We start from the raw sequence: 18,848 nt of genomic DNA on the forward strand, positions 1-18,848 counted from the left end.
ATTGTAAACGTTTATTAAATTATGACAAAAAATACTTTAAAAAAAGATATACGTACATATACACACAAACACTTTGTTAACATATTTAAAAATGACAATTACAATTAAAATTTTTTTTTGGTTGTAGTTGTACACAATACCTTTATTTTTATTTATTTTTATGTGGTGCTACGATCAAACCCAGTGCCTGGCACATGCTAGGCGAGTGCTCTACCACTCAGCCCCAGCCCCAGCTCGTACGTATATTTTATTTGTTTTTGCAATGCTGGAGATTGACCCTAGTTTATTTGTATGTGGTGCTGAGAATCGAACCCAGGGCCTCACAAATGCGAGCAAGTGCTCTGCCACTGAGCCCCAGCCCCAACCCCCCAGCCTTTTTTTTTTTGGTGCTGGGGATTGAACCCATGGCCTCGTGCTTACGAGACAAGTACTCTACCAAGTGAGCTACACCCCCAGCGCCCCCCAGTCCTTTTTAATAATTTTTATATTGTGTTGTCGTAGGCCTTGCTGTGTTGCTGAGGCTGACTGTAAACTTGTGGTCTTTCTGCCTCAGCCTCCCAATTTGCTTGGTTACTACTCTGAGCCACTGTGCCCCACTTTTTAAAAATTTTGAGGCAGGGTTTTGTTAAGTTGCTGAGACTGGCCAGTGACATGGCCTCTGACGTGCCTCAGCCTCCTGATTGCTGGGACTATAGGTATATGCCACCACGCCAAATTGTAGTTCTGTGTTTGAGAAACTGCTATTTTTCAAAGCAGCTGCATCATTTTACATTCCCACTAGCGATGTTAAAGTGTTCTAATTTTTTTTTTTTTTAAAGAGAGAGTGAGAGAGGGAGAGAGAGAGAGAGAGAGAGAATTTTAATATTTATTTTTTAGTTATCGGCGGGCACCACATCTTTGCTTTGTATGTGGGTGCTGAGGGTCGAACCCAGGCCGCACGCATGCCAAGCGAGCCAGCTACCGCTTGAGCCACATCCCCAGCCCGTTCTAATTTTTTTATATTCTTTCCATCCTTGTTATTTTCTGTCTTTGATTTTCACCATTCTGGTGGTGTGAAGTGGTTCCTCATTGTGGTTTTGATTTTTGTATTTGAAATGACTAGTGATGTCTTTTATTTTCACATGCTTATTGAACATTTGTATATATTCTTTGTCGAAATGTGCTATCACACCAGCCTTCCAGGATACCTTAATTTATTGAAACATTCTAATGAAAAGCACAGTGACAATACATTTTGGTGCTTTATTGCAAATTTACTTATAGTGGCAGCATGGGTTTCTTTTGGCCCTGTTTTGTAGCACTAGTTAGCAAGTTTGACTTTAAAAAGAATTTTTTAAAAATTTGTTTTAATTAGTGACATGTGACAGTACAATGACCTTGATATATCATACTTTTGAATCACATGGGATACAATGTCTCATTTTTCTGAGTATACAGGTTGCAGAATGACATTGGTCATGCATTCACATATATACACACAGTAATAATAATGTCTGTTTCATTCTACTATCCTTCCTATCTCCCCAACCCCTCCCCTCCCCTCCCATCACTTCTCTCTACCTAATCTAGGGTAGCGCTATTCTTTTTTTTTTCCCCTCACATCTTTATATGTGTATTTTGTATAACAATGAGGGTCTCCTTCCACCATCCATGCAATTCTCTTTCTCCCTCCCTTTCCTTCCCACCCCTCTTCCCTATGTAGAGGTAATCTTCTTCCCGTGCTCTTCCTCTCTTCTCCATTTTGAGCCCCCCCCCCCGCTTATATCAGAGAAGACATTCGGCATTTGTTTTTTTGGGGATTGGCTAATAACTTTACTAGCATAATCTGCTCTAATGCCATCCATTTCCCTGCAGATGCCATGATTTTATTATTTTTTAGTGCTGAGTAATATTCCATCGTGTATATGTGCCACTTTTTTTTTTTTTTTTAAAGAAACAGGTACCTTCCTAGCGGAGACTTGTTTTCATCTAAAAAATCTGTCAAAATAGATATTGTAAGAATCATAGTTTATATCAAGATGGAGTCGAGATAGCCATTAAAAACTGATTTTCCCTTAATTGTCTTTCTCCTTTAGTTCTCATCCTTTGACACACTGACTGCCTAGAAAATGTCATTAAGTCACATTGTCCCTGGAGGAGGTTGTAGAGGTTTGTTTAGGGTGAACATGTGAGGGCTTCTGGCCCAGCCCCAAAGGTATCATAGGGCAGGTCTTAGGGCATTATGGGGACTCCTGGAGCTCCAAGTATTTAATTTGCTTGAGATTTATTTTACTTGAGAATCTGACAAAGATTGAATAAGTTACAGGATGAATTCTGTACTATTTCATTGGTTAAATGACCTCAACATTTAAGAGTTCACTTACATGTATTTAAATTTGAAAATCTATAAGTTTTGGTTTATATGGTATTGGTGATATTATAAACAGTAACAAAATGAATTGTTCATTATTATGTGTGTTATTTCTGGCAGCTTTTAGAGAGTATTACAAACCATAAATGTATGTTTTTGTTATTTTCCTATACTGGGGATTGAATCCAGGGGCATTCTATAACTGAGCTATGTTCTCAGCCCATCATATATGTATTTTTTGAGACAGAGTCTGACAGAGTTGCTGAGGCTGACCTCAAACTTGTGATCCTTCTGCCTCAGACTCCTGAGTTGCTGGGATTACAGATGTGCCCCACTACGTCAGGCTATGTAGTTTTTTGGGGGTGGGGGTGCTGAGGATTGAACTCAGGGGCATTGGACCACTGAGCCACATCCCCAGCCCTTTTTGCATTTTATTTAGAGACAGGGTCTTGACTGAGTTGCTTAGTGCCTCGCTTTTTTTTTTTTTTAATATTTATTTCTTTTAGTTGTACACAATGCCTTTATTTTTATTTATTTTATTTTTATGTGGTGCTGAGAATCGAATCCAGGGCCTTGCATGCACCAGGCTAGCGTTCTTTTGCTGAGCCACGATACCAGCCTCAGTGCCTCACTTTTGCTGAGACTGGCTTTGAACTTGAGATCCTCCTGTCTCAGCCTCCCGTGCCGCTGGGATTACAGGCTTGTGCCACCATGCCCGGCTTGCTGTGTGGTTATTTAGAAAGAATATTAGAGATGGGAAGCTCTTGATCTTTCTGTTGGCCTTCTACTCAATATTATTTAAAAATGATTCTTCCTACTTTCATTTGAGGCATAGAGAATTTTTCTCTTAGGTGCTATTTAGTAATTAACAGAGAGCATTCAGGGTTATGATTTTCTTTGCAAGTCTTGGTATAGCTTGGAAGGAAAGTGGATTTTGGATAATTAGCCTTACAGTTTTACCAGCTAAGGCTGTAAGTTTTCTTGTAATTGAATTGTCTCTCCAAGAGTACTTGGCCCAAAAGTTTCCTTCTGAAATTGGGCTTTATTTGTTTCCATTTCCCAAGGGATATTTTCATTTTATTGGAAATTGAATGTGTGGTGTTTTCTTCTGAAAGAGGAGGCCTTCTAAAGCACTTGGTGGTAATAAAGTGTTTGTTTGTTAGTAACTATTTTTTCCCCAGTGAGTTACTTTCTTAAGGTTTCTGAGCATACCAGATTGTATTTTTTGTCATCTTCCTCACCCTCCTTTAGAGGTGAACTGATAAGGAAATAATTTGTAATTTTACTAAAAAGGATCAGGCAGACAAAACATTTTTCTTAAGGTGCAATGATAAGATTGTAAGAGGTATACTTTCTTGTTTCTATAGGATGTCTGAAAATTCCAGAAATAGATTTTTATTTTAAACAGTTATTATTTCTTTTCAAGAAGCATGCATAATATGTTTTTATTTTTTAAAAAAATATACTTATTTTTTAGTTATAGGTGGACACCACATCCTTTTTTTTTTTTTTTTTTTTTAAAGAGAGAGAGAGAATTTTTTTTCTAATATTTATTTTTTAGTTATCGGCAGACACAACATCTTTGTATGTGGTGCTGAGGATCGAACCCGGGTCGCACGCATGCCAGACGAGCACACTACCGCTTAAGCCACATCCCCAGCCCCACATCTTTATTTTTATGTGGTGCTGGGGATCGAACCCGCTGCCTCATGCATGCTAGCTGAGCACTCTACCTTTGAGCCACAAACCCAGCCCTATAATATGTTTTCCTTTAAGTTCCAGATTGATACTTTGTGGGAAGAGTACTGTAATTTGTGTGTGTGCAGGCACATTTTTGGGTTGGGGGTGGGTATTGGCAATTGAACCTGGAGCCTGTGCAGGCTGGGCAAGCACTATACCACTAAGCTACACCTCCAGCTGCTGGATCCAGTTTTTTTTTTGTTGTTGTTGTTATTGGAGAGAATTTTTTAATATTTATTTTTTAGTTTTCAGTGGATACAACATCTTTATTTTATTTTTATGTGGTGCTGAGGATCGAACCCAGCGCCCTGCGCATGCCAGGCGAGCTCATTACCGCTTGAGCCACATCCCCAGCCCTGGATCCAGTTTTTAATCTGAAAAGGTAACTTTATTTTGTGATACTGGGGGATTTAACTCAGGGACACTTTACCATTGACCTCTGTCCCTGTGCCTTTTTAATTTAATTTTGAGACAGTGTCTTGCTAAATTGCTGAGAGTCTCACTAAGTTACTGAGGCTGGCCTCAAATTTGTGATCTTTCTGCCTTAGCCTCCTAAATTGCTGGGATTATATGTATATAAATATATATATTTAAAAACATTTTTACTTCGATTTTACTCTTTTTGGATGCCCTACTTGTAATGAGAAGGCTCTTTGGAGCTGCTGCTAAGAGGTGGTAAGTTTTCTTTAACACCAGAGAGCTCAGGGAAAGCACTACCACTATCTTGCACAAGTCAAAATTTAGTGCTTCTGTAGTTGTGTCCTCATATCTAAAACAGTTTTAAATTCAGTTGATGTCAAGTCTTTTGATTCCATCTATTTGTCTCTGTTTCCATCAGGACTGTCACTTATGGCCTGGATGAGTGCACTGACTTTCCAGAATCCTTTTAGAGGCTCCCAACCTACACATCCATTCTATACTTGCTTTTGAAGAGATCTTTTTAAATGTAAATCTGATTCTGCCACTCACATTTAAACAATTTTCTATGGCTTCCAACATTTTGCAGGTAAAAATAAGATTCAAACATGGCCTAGAGGACCCTGTGTGATCCAGAATGACTGACTTCCCAGCCTTGCTCATCTTCGTCATTGGGGTTACAGCCTCTTCTAGGCTTTGTTTAATAGTCCAGGTTCTGAATAGTGTACTTGCTTCCCCCCCCACCCTCACTGCCCCGCACCTGCCCCCTTCCAATATTGGGGGTTGAATCCAGGGCCTTGTGCATGTTAGGCAAGCTGTGTCACTGAGCTACATCCCTAGCTCCTTGTATTTTGAGACATAATATTGCTAAGTTGTCAGGCTAGCCTCAAACTTACAATCTTTTTGCCTCAGCTTCTGTTGTAGCTGGGATTACAGGTGTGCAGCACTACAGTCAGCTAGTGCTTGCTCTTGATAAAGACTCTTTTTGGCCAATTAACTTTTTAAAATTTTGTACTAGGGATTGAACCCAGGGGCTCTTAACCACTAAGCCACATCCCAGCCCTTTTTATATTTTTTATTTTGAGACAGGATCTCACTAAATTGATTGTGGACTCCCTAAGTTGTGAGGCTGCCTCAAATTTGCAGTCCTCCTGCCTCACCTTCCAGAGTCGCTGGAATTACAGGCATGCACCACCACACTCCACTTGACCAATTAACTTCTACTCATTCTTTGTTTTCATCTTAAGTATCACTTCTCTGAGCTAATTCTGTTCCCCTGATTTTTGTTTCTGATCCCTTGGGTACTTCTTCATCCCAAAACTTGTTTCAGCAGCACATTGACATTTGTGTGAATACTTGATAATGATGTTTCTCCACTGACTGGGAGCGCCATGAGAGTAGGGGCCAGAACTCATCATTACATCTGAGTATATGTGTTATTTGTATAACCCTGTGGATGTGAATAATTAATTTGGTTCTCAGTGTGTGTGTTTTATTAGGGGTATGTGGATTATGTTAGTCCCTATATCAGCCCGTTTTCCATTGCTGTGACAAAATACCTGAGATACTTAGCTTATGATGCAGAAAGATTTATTTCATTTCTTGGCCCTGGGCCTATGTGCCTGTGGTGAGGCAGAACATGTCAGTGAGGAGTGCATGGTGGTGCAAAGCTGCTGACTTCATGACAGCTGGGAAGGGGTCTGGGTCCTAGCATCCCCTTCAAGAGCCTGCCCCATTGATCACTTCCTTCCACTAGACACTACCACCTAAAGGTTGTAGTGCTTCCCAGGAGCAGGTGCTACTGGCAGGTGACCAAGCCTTTAGCACATTGCCATTAGGATACATTTTGGATCTAAACCATAACAGTTCTGGTGAAAGAAGAAATATCTATAGATGCCTAAGCTTCATATTGTTATAGGACCCTAAACCTTATTTTAGTTCTCCCCTTTCAGAGTTGAAGGAACCAGCAACTTGAGGACTAGGATGATTTATAGGTGGGTAGGTGACAGTGTCAGGATAAACTTGTGTTTAATACAACCAAGCCAGCACTTTTCCTGCTTTCCTGTACCATTTCTCTGAAACATTTTGTATGTTCATTTAATCTATTTAATTCCTACTTGCCCAGGATATGGAGTATTAAGAAGATGACTGAAGGGCTGGGGTTGTGGCACAGTGGCAGAGCGCTCACCTAGCACGTGTGAGGCCCTGGGTTCGATCCTCAACACCACATAAAAATAAAATAAAGGTATTGTGTCCACCTACAACTGAAAAATAAAATATTAAAAAAAAAAACACGATGACTGAAATTCTTAATAGAAGGTGATTTTTTTTTTCTGTTTTTTTTTTGCGGGGGGGACATTGCTAGTTTTGCCTATGACTGGCCTTTTGAGGGTTTTCATAAAAATGCCTTTTTAAAATTTTTTATTTTTTAAAGATTGAGAGTCCAGTCATTTCATTTCCTAGTGTAAGAGGATTGCCAAAGAATTATTAAAATTTTATTCTACGAGAAACCCCATCTGACTAGTGGAAAACAGACTTAGCAAGTTTGGACAGTCTCACGGTGTTGTGTGTGTCTTTTTTTTAACCTGTTTTTGATAAGAAAAGTAGGTCATCAGTGTAGCAAGAGTATTTCAAAACACTCATGGATTAGTTTTTAAGTGAGATTGCTGGGTTACTCGTGTCTGTAAGAGTTCTTCATTTGGCTTGAGAACTCTTGGGGTTAATCTGGCTCTTTGAATTGTCTCATGCTCTTTGGAGAGATGCAGAGTCTGCTCCTGTGTGCACCTTAGGGAGTCAGCTGCAGCCTCAGATGGTTTTCTGTGGTGCCACAGTGCTCTCTGGGGCTTTGAGATGGAGGTTTCTTCAGCAGGCCTTTTTCAAAGCTTCAGGGACGGGAGGAAGTAGTTACGTTTATAAAGTTGCTGGTGGTGAGCAGAAGACTGGGAAATGTGACGTATCATAAACATGTCATCTTTGCACATTTTCTTTGTAATATATATAATTCTGGCATTAAAGAGCTAGAGATGTCTCCTAAGGTCTTAGCATCTCATGTTTTAATAATTGCAAAATTTGTCTTATCATTCCTATTACTTTAGGTGAGTTACAGGACCAATTATGGTATCTTTTAGTTTTAAAAAAAAAAGGTCTTTAATCTAGGTATGAGAGAGTGGACTTTAGTCTTCAGGATTGTCATGTGTTGCTGTTTGTGCTAATTTCATTTCTTATCAGACATAATTTTCAGCAGTTATTTTTGTAGTTCCATGTTCTATTCTTAATTGTCAGTGAGGGTTTATGTTTTTTGTTAGATAGTCTCTAATTTCTCTTTGTAAGAAGTTCCTAAAGTGAGTAGTAGCAATATGGGTGGGAATGGAGCTCAGTGGTAGAATGGTTATCTAGAGATGAGGCCTTTGATCCCTAGCACCACCTCAAAAAAAAAAAAAAAAAAAAAAGTCTCTAAAAAGTACTGATTGTAAAATGTATGAATTCTTTTCTGGCTCAGAGGAAAGAGTGCTTGCCTAGCGTGTATCAGGCACTGGGTTGGATCCTCAGCACCACATAAAAATAAAGGTATTGTGTCCACCTACAACTAAAAAAATAATTTTTTTTTAAAGGTGAGAAACATTCATTATATTTTACCTTTTAGAAACTGTTAACTTTTAGAAATACATAAATTTCTATTTTAAGAGTTTTTAAATCAGAAGTATAGATTTGATTCCTTATATATACCTAATGTTTTCTCATTTGTCTCAGTATACTTGAATTTTTTTTTTTTTGAGAGAGAGAGAGAGAGAATTTTTTAATATTTATTTTTTAGTTATTGGCGGACACAACATCTTTGTATGTGGTGCTGAGGGCAAGCGCGCTACCGCTTGAGCCACATCCCCAGCCCTATACTTGAATTTTTGTAGCCAGTTTCTGTATTTTTATTTTTCCATTTTTACTCACATTTATAAAATGTAGGCAAATTAAGATTTCATATTTAAAAATTGTACAAACCAGCCAAGTGGGACTGTGGGCTGTTGAGGTGGCACCCCCTGAAGGAGCTCTAAGTACCACTATCGACCCACGGTGGGGGGGGGGGGAGGTGAATTGTGTGTGTGATGGGGTTTTAATTTTGAAAAGAACAGAATTTCATGGGGTGAGAAGTTGAACTGCCTAGTTCTTGGTGGTTCAAGGTCACTGTTTCTCTTTGAAAAGTTCTTTCCCCTTGGGCTAGTCACGTAATGTCTCTGGGCTGAAAAATGAGGAGCCTGGAATTGATGAGCTTTGGAACCCTCTCTGTTCTGGGTTTTTTTGAGACCTGGGTCTGGACACTTAATGGTAGTTCTTACTTACATTTTCTTGTCTCTTCGTTTCTAGAAACAGTAAAATAATTATATTGGATTATTGAATTCAAAAATGCATTATAATGGATAAGCCTCATTCTTGGCATTTTTTTTTAATATTTTATTTTTTAGTTATTGGCGGACACAACATCTTTGTTTGTATATGGTGCTGAGGATCGAACCCGGGCCGCACGCATGCTACCGCTTAAGCCACATCCCCAGCCCAGTCCGTCACCACACCTTTATTAAGTGCCAGTTACTGACTGAAAAAGCTGGGTTTTTTTGTCTTGTAGAATTTTCTACATTCTGCATTTGACTGATCACATTTCCCAAGTGTCATTTAACTTGTCCCTCTGAGCCACATCCCCAGCCCTCATTTTTGGCATTTTTATTTTATCTATTACCTGTTTGAATAATGGGATGAAACTACTTAGAAGCTTTCATGAGTGTGAATTTCCCTCCACTTTTTCTTATCACTCTTGGTGTCATGATAAATTGAACCAACACCCAGGGTTTTCCATAGAAGTAGTCAGTCAGCTTAAGTGGTCAGCAGGTCATGTCAGCAGCAGAGTGCAAGCCTCTTTCAGTCATAGCTGCTGTTTTTGAGGAGTTCTTTCATGTATCTGACATTTTGCTGTGCTTTGTAGCAAATGTTGCATATGGTCTTTGCTTCTTTTTAAAATAACTTCTACTAAAGAGAGTAAATAAAGCCCCCTTATTTTTTCTTGGAATTTCTCATGTATGAATCTGTAAAGAGTTGGATGCCATAAAAATGTGTGATTTGTTAGGAGAATTCTTTGAGTGTCGTGGTGGATTTTGTTTAAGCAAATTTGAAAAAGCTCAGTCATCTTGTATCCAGAAATGATGAATGTTGAATTTTATATTTAATCCCAGTACCTCCCATGTTTGCTTGGGATGTCTGCTCTGGTGAATATGTATTCTGTGTAGGCTCACATATTATTATATTTGTATCTTCTTCATTTTTGGTCCCTACTGAAAATTGAACACAAGGGTGCTCTACCACATCCCCAGCCATTTTTATTTTATACTTTGAGGCAGGGTCTTAACAGTCTGTTGAAGCTGGCCTTGAACTTGTGATCCTCCTGCTTTATCTCAGTATATCTCAGTATAACAGTAGCTGTTATGTATGTATCACCACACCTAGCTTACATTTCCACCTTCTTTAACTGTTGGCATTGCCTTTTTGGTTTTAGTTGTAGATGGACACATTTTTTCCTTCAGGCTTTTAAATATTGATCTTTTATTTATTTTGTTTTGTAGAAATTAAACCTGAAAGCTGAATCTAAAAACTCATATAGGTATATAAAGGATCTACAATAGTTGAAACAATTCTGGAAAAGAGCAGTGATGGAGACTTTCCTTACCACACCCTTATTTATTTATTTGATGTGGTGCTGAGATCAAACCCAGTGCCTCACTTGCACTCCATTCCTAGTGTGAGGCAAATAGTCAACGTAACCAAGCTACAGCCCCAGGCTGGCATTGCCATTTAAATAGCTGAGTTTAGAACATTTATCTACTTATCTGCTTTCCTACATGCCTTCTATTAAATAGACATATGATTGCTTCTTCATTAAAAAGTGCTTACATAAAAGCAGCAGCTTAGAGAGAACATGCCCTGGTCCTAATGGGACACTTTGGAGTCTCTTTTACCGTGTTTGCTGCTGACTGAGATAACATTCTAAGCCAACTGAGCACTCCACTAATTGACAATCTAGAATGGTCTGGGCAAATGTGCAGAGCAGGATTTTGCTATTCCTAGGGGTTTTCCTGTATGTGTTCCTAGCAGGATGCATTTCCTTTCATATGAACTATAGAAATACATCTGCTGGAATCTTTAAACAGATAATTTCTCAATAAACAGGAAAATGTCAAAATTATGTTCGTTTTTTATGAAATTGATGGAAGTAGGCTGAAAAATATAGCAAACAATATTTACTCAGGTGTTTTAAATATATTTAATTTGATGCCATTATGATATAAACACAGTCTTATCTAATTTTTTTTTTCCTCCAGCACACTCCCTGTATGGTGCATGAGGTAAAATTTCTATATGTAACTCAGCAGTACCATAAGAAGCATGAGGTTGATTATCAACTGACAGTAAGATGAAGATTTTTGTTTAAGAGTGATTTTAGAAAACTTTCCTCTGACACAAAAAATAAGCCCTTAAACTATAGTGGTAGATCTTATTTTTACTGGTTAAGAGGCTTATCCAACATGTAAAGAAAATTATTTTTTGTTTCCTTAAACGTCAGGTATTGTGAATATCAGTTATCAGCTTAGATTTTTGAAGCTGAACGCAGTGCTTTATTTGTTTATTAAAATTTTATTATGATAGTTCCTGGACGATCTATACCTAATCCAATTCTCTATTTTGGTCTTTAGGATTACTGAGAAACTTGGGCAGGGAGACAATTGTCCATATTTCTAAAATAGAGGATTCATTTACTTATTTAGTAGTACTGAGGATTGAATCCAGAGGTACCACACCACCAGCCCCTTAAATTTTTTTTTTAAGACAGACTTATTAAAGGCTGGCATCATATTTTTAATACTTCTGCCTCTGCCTCCCAGTATTGCTAGAATTATGGGCATACAACCCTGCGCCTGGCTAGGATAGAGGTTTTGACCAATCCCCAGAGAGAGCATTGCATAGTTGAGCCTGTGGGTTTTTTTGTACCATGGATTGAACCCAGGGATGCTTAACCACCAAGCCACATCTCTAGCCCTTTTTATATTTTATTTAGAGACGGGGCATTGCTGACTTTCTTAGGGCCTCACTAAGTTGCTGATACGGCTTTGAACTCATGATCCTCCTGCCTCAGCCGCCCGAGTTGCTGGGATTACAGGCGTGCACCACCACACCTTGAACTTATTCTTCATGGTCTTTTAAAGGCATCTCAGTTTTTAATTTAATAAATCCTATTCTAGAATTGTGCCAGTTTTAATAGATATGTGGCTAGAATGTTAAGTTGCATCTTATAAGGGCTTAGGTAAAAAACACATTGCATTGTTTTCTATCTAAATGAGTTTATTTTGAAATTTGTGTACATTTCTTTGATTTGCTTTATGAATGACTTGTTGCTGCATCTCGCTGTTTTTGTTACTGAGATGGTGCTACAGTTACAAAGAAAAGGCCCTACTCAGTTTTAAGAGTTTAAACTTGAGGCCTCATGAGCAGGCAGCTTCTCCAAGGTTGAACTAACTGTTCTCTGAGAGGACATTTGAAATTGAACCTAGCATTTCCTAGGACTTTGTGCCTATTGTATTAGCTCAGAATTTTTAAATTTATTTTTGATATTATTTTGAAAATTAGATTCCCTTATCAGTCTTTAGTTTTGGGGGGATTCTTTAGTTTTGTGGTTTAATCAGTCTGGGATGGAACGTCTAATAAAAGAGTACCCATTAAGATGCTGTGGTATATTCCTATTATCCCAGTACCTCGGGAGGCTGAGGCAGAAGGATCTGAAGTTTAAGGACAGCCTCAACAATTTAGCAAGATGCTGTCTCAAAATTAAAAAGGACGGGGTTTTGTGGTAAAGCACCCCTGGGTTTATTCCTCAGTACTTTGGGAAATAAAGTAAAAACACCTAAATTTGGTGAGATGACATTTTAATTTGGAAATTATAGCTTTACATTTTTAAAAATTAATTATTGCAACAGTAATACCATTTGACAGTGTAGACAGCCTCTTAAGAAGAAGGGAGCTGGGTGTTGTTTGTGTTGGATGCCTGTGATCCCAGCGACTCTGGAGGCTGAGGTAGGACTTCAAGTTCCAGGCTAGCTTCAGTAACTTAGTGAGACCCTGAGACCCTGCCTCAAAATAAAACATAAAAGGGAGACTAGGGATGTAGTTCAATGGTTAAGCTCCCCTGGGGTCAGTACCCAAGACCCAGGACCAAAAAAAAAAAAGAAAGAAAGAAAGAAAGAAAAAGCAGTTCTTGTTTGTTTGGAATGGTTCCCATTTTTTTCCGTTGAGGAGAAATTTAAGTGTAATAAATACCATGTTGTGGTGAGAGAGTGTAGAATTTTGTTAAGAATTCTTGATAACCAATGCTGTTTCTCATGTATGAAAATTATCACTAAAGAATTGATGGATTAAAAAAAAAAAGAATTGATGGGTAAAAATTTTGGGGTAAGGAAACCTACCAATGGGCTCTTAAACAATACTTGCTAACATTTATTTGACAGTATTGAACTATACTTTAGATTCTATGCTAGGCATTGCAGATTTTTAAGAAAACAGTCTTATTGACATATTCACATACATTTTTATTACCTTAAAAAGAAATTCAGTACCCTTTCTTTAGTTGTAGCTTCCTAACCCCCCTGTTTTCCTCCTGCCTCCCCAAAGCAACGACTAAATTACCTTCTATCTATATCAGGATTTGCCTATTCTGGATTCTCATATAAATTTAATTGTAATAATGTGATTTTTATGACTGGTTTTTTTTGTGGGGAGTACCAGGGATTGAACTCAGGGACACTTAACCACTGAGCCACATTTCCAGCCCTACTTTGTATTTTATTTAGAGACAGGGTTCCACTCAGTTGCTTAGCATCTTGTGGTTTTTGAGGCTGGCTTTGAATTCACGATTCTTCTGTCTCAGCCTCCTGAGCCCTGGGATTACAGGCATGAGTTGCTGCACCCTGCTAGACTGCTTTCTTTTACTTACAGCATTAAGGTTCATCAAGTTGCAGTATTTATTAGTACTCTTTCTTTTTTTTCTTGCAGTACTGGGTATTGAACCTAGGGGTGCTCTATTGAGCTACATACCTGGCCCCCCCCTTTTTTTTTTTTTTTTTTTTTTGAGATAGGGTCTGGCCAAGTTGTTGGGTCCTTCTGCCTCAGCCTCTGGAGTAGCTGGTATTACAAGTCTGCACCGTTGTGCCTGGCTATTTTATTTCTTTTTATTGTTGAGTAATATCCTTTTGAGTGGATAATATCACATTTTTTTTCATCCATTTGCCCAATGAATAATCAACATTTGATTCTTTTGCTATTGTGAATAATGTGAACATCTGTATATAAATATTTGTTTGATTACCTGTTTTCAGTTCTTTTGAGTATATACCTAGGAGTGGAGTTGGCTGAGTCATATGGTAATTTTGTGGGATATATTTTATTTTTATTCTCATTTTTTAGTGGTACTGGGGATTGAATCCAGGGCCTTGTATATACTAGGCAAGTGTTCTACCACTGAATTACATCCCCAGCCCTTTTATTTTATTTTTATTTTGAGAGAAATTCTTGCTAAATTGCTCAATCTTAAAGAATTTTCAGTCTTCCTGCCTCAACCTCTGGAATAATTGGGATTACAGGTATGGCAACCATACCTGGCTAGAATTCCTTTATCAATTGTTGGATTTGTTTTGCTAGTATATCATTGAGGATTTTTCCATTCATATTCATGAGAGATGTTGGTCTGTAGTTTTCTTGTGATGTCTTTGTTTGGCTGTTAAGATAATACTGGCCTTATACTCCTGTTGATACTGTTCCCATTGTATTAGGAATAAAAATGGACTTTTCCCTCTTCTTTACAAATCACACAGTGTAAAGGTGGGGGCAGGCAATGTAGTACAATATTCAATTGGAGAAACTGGATGAGGGGGATCTGGGATTTCTTTGTAGTTGATTTACATATCTTTTTACTTATGTACAAAACTATGTTAAACTTTTTTCATGGAAAAATAAATTCACGCTACTACAAAAAGAAAATACTGGTCTTATACAGTTCATTTTGAAGCGTTCCCTCTTGGGGAGGGGTGGGGAGAATTTGTGAAGAATTGGTATTCTGTAAATGTTTGATAGATTTTAGTGGTGAAGCCATTTGGACCTGGGCTTATCAGGTATTGGTTTAATTCCTTGTTTTGGGTATCATTCCTTTCATTTTATAGATAAGCAAACTGAGGCTCAGAGAGGTTAAGTAATTTGCAACAAGTGGCAGAGTCCAGTGTTTTTTGTTAATTACTAAGATGAAAACAGTTGGCATTTATTGCATGATTAGTTTTGTGTATCTGACTGTACCGAATGCTATGTCATAGTAATCTATTGCCACTCTGTTGCATCACCAAGTGCTCACTTAATAATCACTTCAGCTTTATATACATCATGCCTACATTCTAATAGAGAATCTGACATAGAGATTCAGTGACTTGCCCTAATGAACCATGGCCAGGAAGTAAACGATACAGCCTCACTCACAAGGCTGTCTGCTTCTGCAGTTTGCTCTCTTAATTTGTATTTTCTATTATGTGCCTGGAGGGCCTGAGACATTCTGTGCAGCAAAAACAGCTGTGTCACATGTGGACAGTTGAGCCCAGAGCAGTTTTGACCTTGGATGGGAATGGGCTCACAATGGTCTTCAGCTGCGTTTCCACATGTCTGATTCAGCACAATGCTGGAAGTATTGGCGCCTCCACCCCCTTTCTCAGCTCTGCAACTGACATTCTACTTCATAATTGTAACAAAAGAACCTCTCTATTATTCTACCCAGCAGTAGTTAGGGTGAAAATAAGTTGTCACTATGCATAATGTGGAAATGATTTTTAGGGCATTTTAGTAAGTCAACCAGCAGAGTTGTGTATTATCTTTCAAAGAAGATCATCAGCATTTTTCACATTTATTTTAATCTTGTGAGGTTAGATGGTATCTGGTTCATTTCAGTGAAGAAGAAAAAATGTCTCTGTTTTTCAATGTAGAAGCCTTCCTCTAATTTCCATTCACATTTTAAAATGCTTTAAAAGCTGACCTGATACCCCTGTGGGTAGAGGGGCCCTTTGAGTGGTGGACCTTGTCACAAAGGTGAAGTCTGATATCCTCCTGTGTGAGGTGGGTGGTGTCTGGTTGTTGGAGTGAGGAGGAACAAGGAGCTGGAGGCCTCACTACAGAACCAGAGTGTCAGTGTGGCTTTAATGGGCCAGTTCCATGACTGCCCTGGAGGAGGGGATCTGGGTGTCGAGCTTCTCTTAACTCAGACTTTCAGTCAATTCTGTCCTTTCGAAACAGTTTCTCTTCTGGGTGTCCTGGGAATTCACCGTGGGCCTTGGCATCTCTTCCTGAGACAGTCAGTTGAGTGGTGGACACACACATGCACTGCAGCTTTTCATTTTCCAAGATTTTGTTGTCACATTTGCCTTCTTTCAGGCTCCTTTCCTGTTCTCTTGACCTTTGGTATTTATACTTCTTTTGTTCTTTTATTGTCACTTTATTACTGCTTATTAGGATTTTTAGGAAGGTGGTGAATCCATTTTATATTTCTGTAAGTTAACTCTTCATGTCTTGCTTAATTTTTCTATTGGCTTTTATTTGTATGAATTCATAAGAACTTTTTATATATGAAGGATATTGACGCAGACACAGTGCAGTCCTTTTTCTTCCTTGGTATCTTACTTTATTGCTGGTAGGGATTCCAGCGTTTATAACCTGCAGGTGGCTGTATGTAGGGAGATGGCATCTGAGACCAGCTGATTGTTCACCGGCCTCTGTATGGATGTGCTTTCCTTCTGGTTTTCACCACCCCATTACCTAACTCATTTTTGAGAAGGACCCTGGCCAGATGTAAGCATGTCATTTGCCATCCCCTCTACCAAGTACTCCAAATGTATGGTCCTGGGCGTCAGCCGGAAAAAGCTAGCAATAACAGCTGGACCGAGGAGCACGGGTGCTCAGTTTGCCTGCCAAGGGCCTATTGCCTCTGCCAGCCATATGCCCTAGCACTGGAGAGAGGCCACTTGTGCACATGTCTTGGAAGGGTAAATGGAAGCTCTGGCAAAAATAAATGCTCTCTCTTTGAATTTAGCATTGGGTCCAGGGCCATGAGGAAGGGAATCAGCAACAGCCCGCCATGTGCCAGTGGCACGGGGGACAGGTGCTAGCTCTCCTGCATATGTGGGGTTCTGGTTTTCAGCTGAGTTGTTGGTTTGCCATGTTCCAGTTCCACATAGGTCTTATCCATGTTCCTAACCAATTTGAACAGAATGTCGCATGGCCGCAGGTAGGAAAATTACATCAAGTGCAGTCTAAGAAGCCTTGGTCAGAGCTTTCAATGCATGTGTGTACCAGGCCGTCCAGTGGAATCTGGAGTCTGAAATGACGCACCTGGAAGCTGAGCAACCTGGCTTTGTCTCACACACACACACACACACACCCGCTCATTCCCTGGTTTATTGGGAAATGAGTATGGTGAATGATAAACTCTGATGTGAAAACCCGTCCTGGTTTCATTTCTCCTCAGAATGGTTCCTGCATTTTTCGTTTCCTCCAAATGCTAACAGTCATATCATTCCAGTTCTGGTTTGTTGTCACATATGCCTAGGCCAGTACCTAGTTAGCTTCCTCCTGTCTAATTCCTCCACTGTGCTACTGCCAGACTTACGGTCATCTTAAACATGGCTTTGGTTGCTTTACTTTTTTTGAAATACTTCTCTTTCTAAGACTTGGTTCTTGACCCATTGGGCTGCCTTCCCCTGCCTCCCTCTTCTCACCATGTGGCCCTCAGCTCTAGGCAGTTTGTCCTGAGTTGCTTTGGTTATTATGCCTGATTTAAAAGGAGGTTAGAAAGCTCTTGAAGACAGGGTGGTTGCTTCTGTCTCTAGAATTCTCCACTGTGCCTAGTGGTCTCATGGAAGTCCTGGGAAGCAGGCACACTTTTCAGACAGCAGAGTGCTGATGTCTGGGGAAAATGTTTAAAAACTAAAAAATCACCTTGGCAGACGGAGGAGAAAGCCACGAAATCAAAGCTTGTTTTTGGATTTTCTTTAGCTCACAGCTACCAGACCACTTAACTGGGGAGTTTTCATATCTTTGAAAGGGGTGAGGGTTGGAGTGATCATCCATCATTTCCCACCCAGCCATGAAAAACTAATTTTCCTTCATTCTTCACTTTAATCTTTCTCCTGAAATTAAAATTGGTGAGCTGCTCTGGATCTTGGATTAGGAATTTTTCATTTCTTTGTAATTCTTTCCTTGACGCATTTTACAGGTTTCTTCGAGTATGTGCTGCTAAAGGAAATTTGGATTTGCAACCTGGCTATTTTTTTTGAAGAGCAAACAAAATACCATACCATTTTGTTTTTCTAACTTGGGGCTTTATTTATTTATTTATTTATTTCATTTGTAAAAGTTTCAGTTTGCTGCTAATTCTTGCTCTTCTTCTACAGACACAATGAGGCGAGTGGTACGACAGAGCAAGTTTCGGCATGTATTTGGACAAGCAGTGAAAAATGACCAGTGCTACGATGACATCCGAGTTTCTCGTGTGACCTGGGATAGTTCCTTTTGTGCTGTTAATCCCAGATTCGTTGCCATAATCATAGAAGCGAGTGGGGGTGGAGCATTCCTGGTGCTCCCTTTACACAAGGTGAGTAATGTGACTGCCTGTTCTGGTAGACACCCTCTGGTAGTCTCCGTGTTTTCTCAGTTCACCAAGAATTGTGGGTTTGCTGAGATTGGTAGGCTCTGATGCAGTTGAAGTTAGTTTTACCTGCCTTACTAACTGCATCGGTTTTTCTCCAATACAGATTCATTCAGTGGAATGATGACCTCTATTCTGAGCATGCCCTTTATGCATGAAGATCATGATAATGATGAGCACAGGATAGGAATTTTACCATTTGGTTTATAATCATCCCCTTTTCACAAAAGATTTTCTTTTGGAGAGTAATTTTTAAAGTTATAGGTTTAAATGGGTAGATACTTGTAAGCTAATGTTCTCTCTCTTTTTTTTTTAAATCAGGAGGGCTAAGACTTTTTGGTTTTTGAATAGTAAATGAAATAAGATCTCAAGAAAACATTCCAAACAATGCATATTTTAATTCTGGACAAAAATAAGCATAAATTTGAACATAAGCGTAGAATTTAAACAGTGTTAACAGTAGTAGAAATAGCTCTGATGGGCAGTGCTGCGGCCCCGGTAGGGGGCTGAGATCCCGCAGCCCAGCCACCGCTTGGCTTGGGTGCCCGGGCGATCGCCATGCGGAAGAGCCAATCC

General features: G+C 39.2%; 1 protein-coding gene across 2 annotated transcripts in view; it reads left to right on the forward strand.

The window, feature by feature from the left end:
* Coro1c (coronin 1C) overlaps positions 1 to 18,848 on the forward strand; it is an 83,045-nt gene that overhangs the window by 17,108 nt on the left and 47,089 nt on the right. For both annotated transcript variants that reach the window (XM_077108895.1, XM_077108894.1), the window contains exon 2: positions 18,019 to 18,218. In XM_077108895.1, the coding sequence (XP_076965010.1) occupies positions 18,024 to 18,218 (195 nt within the window). In that variant the 5' untranslated portion in view covers positions 18,019 to 18,023. The remainder of the gene's footprint in view (positions 1 to 18,018; positions 18,219 to 18,848) is intronic.

Source organism: Callospermophilus lateralis, chromosome 1 (assembly GCF_048772815.1).
Source record: "Callospermophilus lateralis isolate mCalLat2 chromosome 1, mCalLat2.hap1, whole genome shotgun sequence".
Taxonomy (NCBI): domain Eukaryota; kingdom Metazoa; phylum Chordata; class Mammalia; order Rodentia; family Sciuridae; genus Callospermophilus; species Callospermophilus lateralis.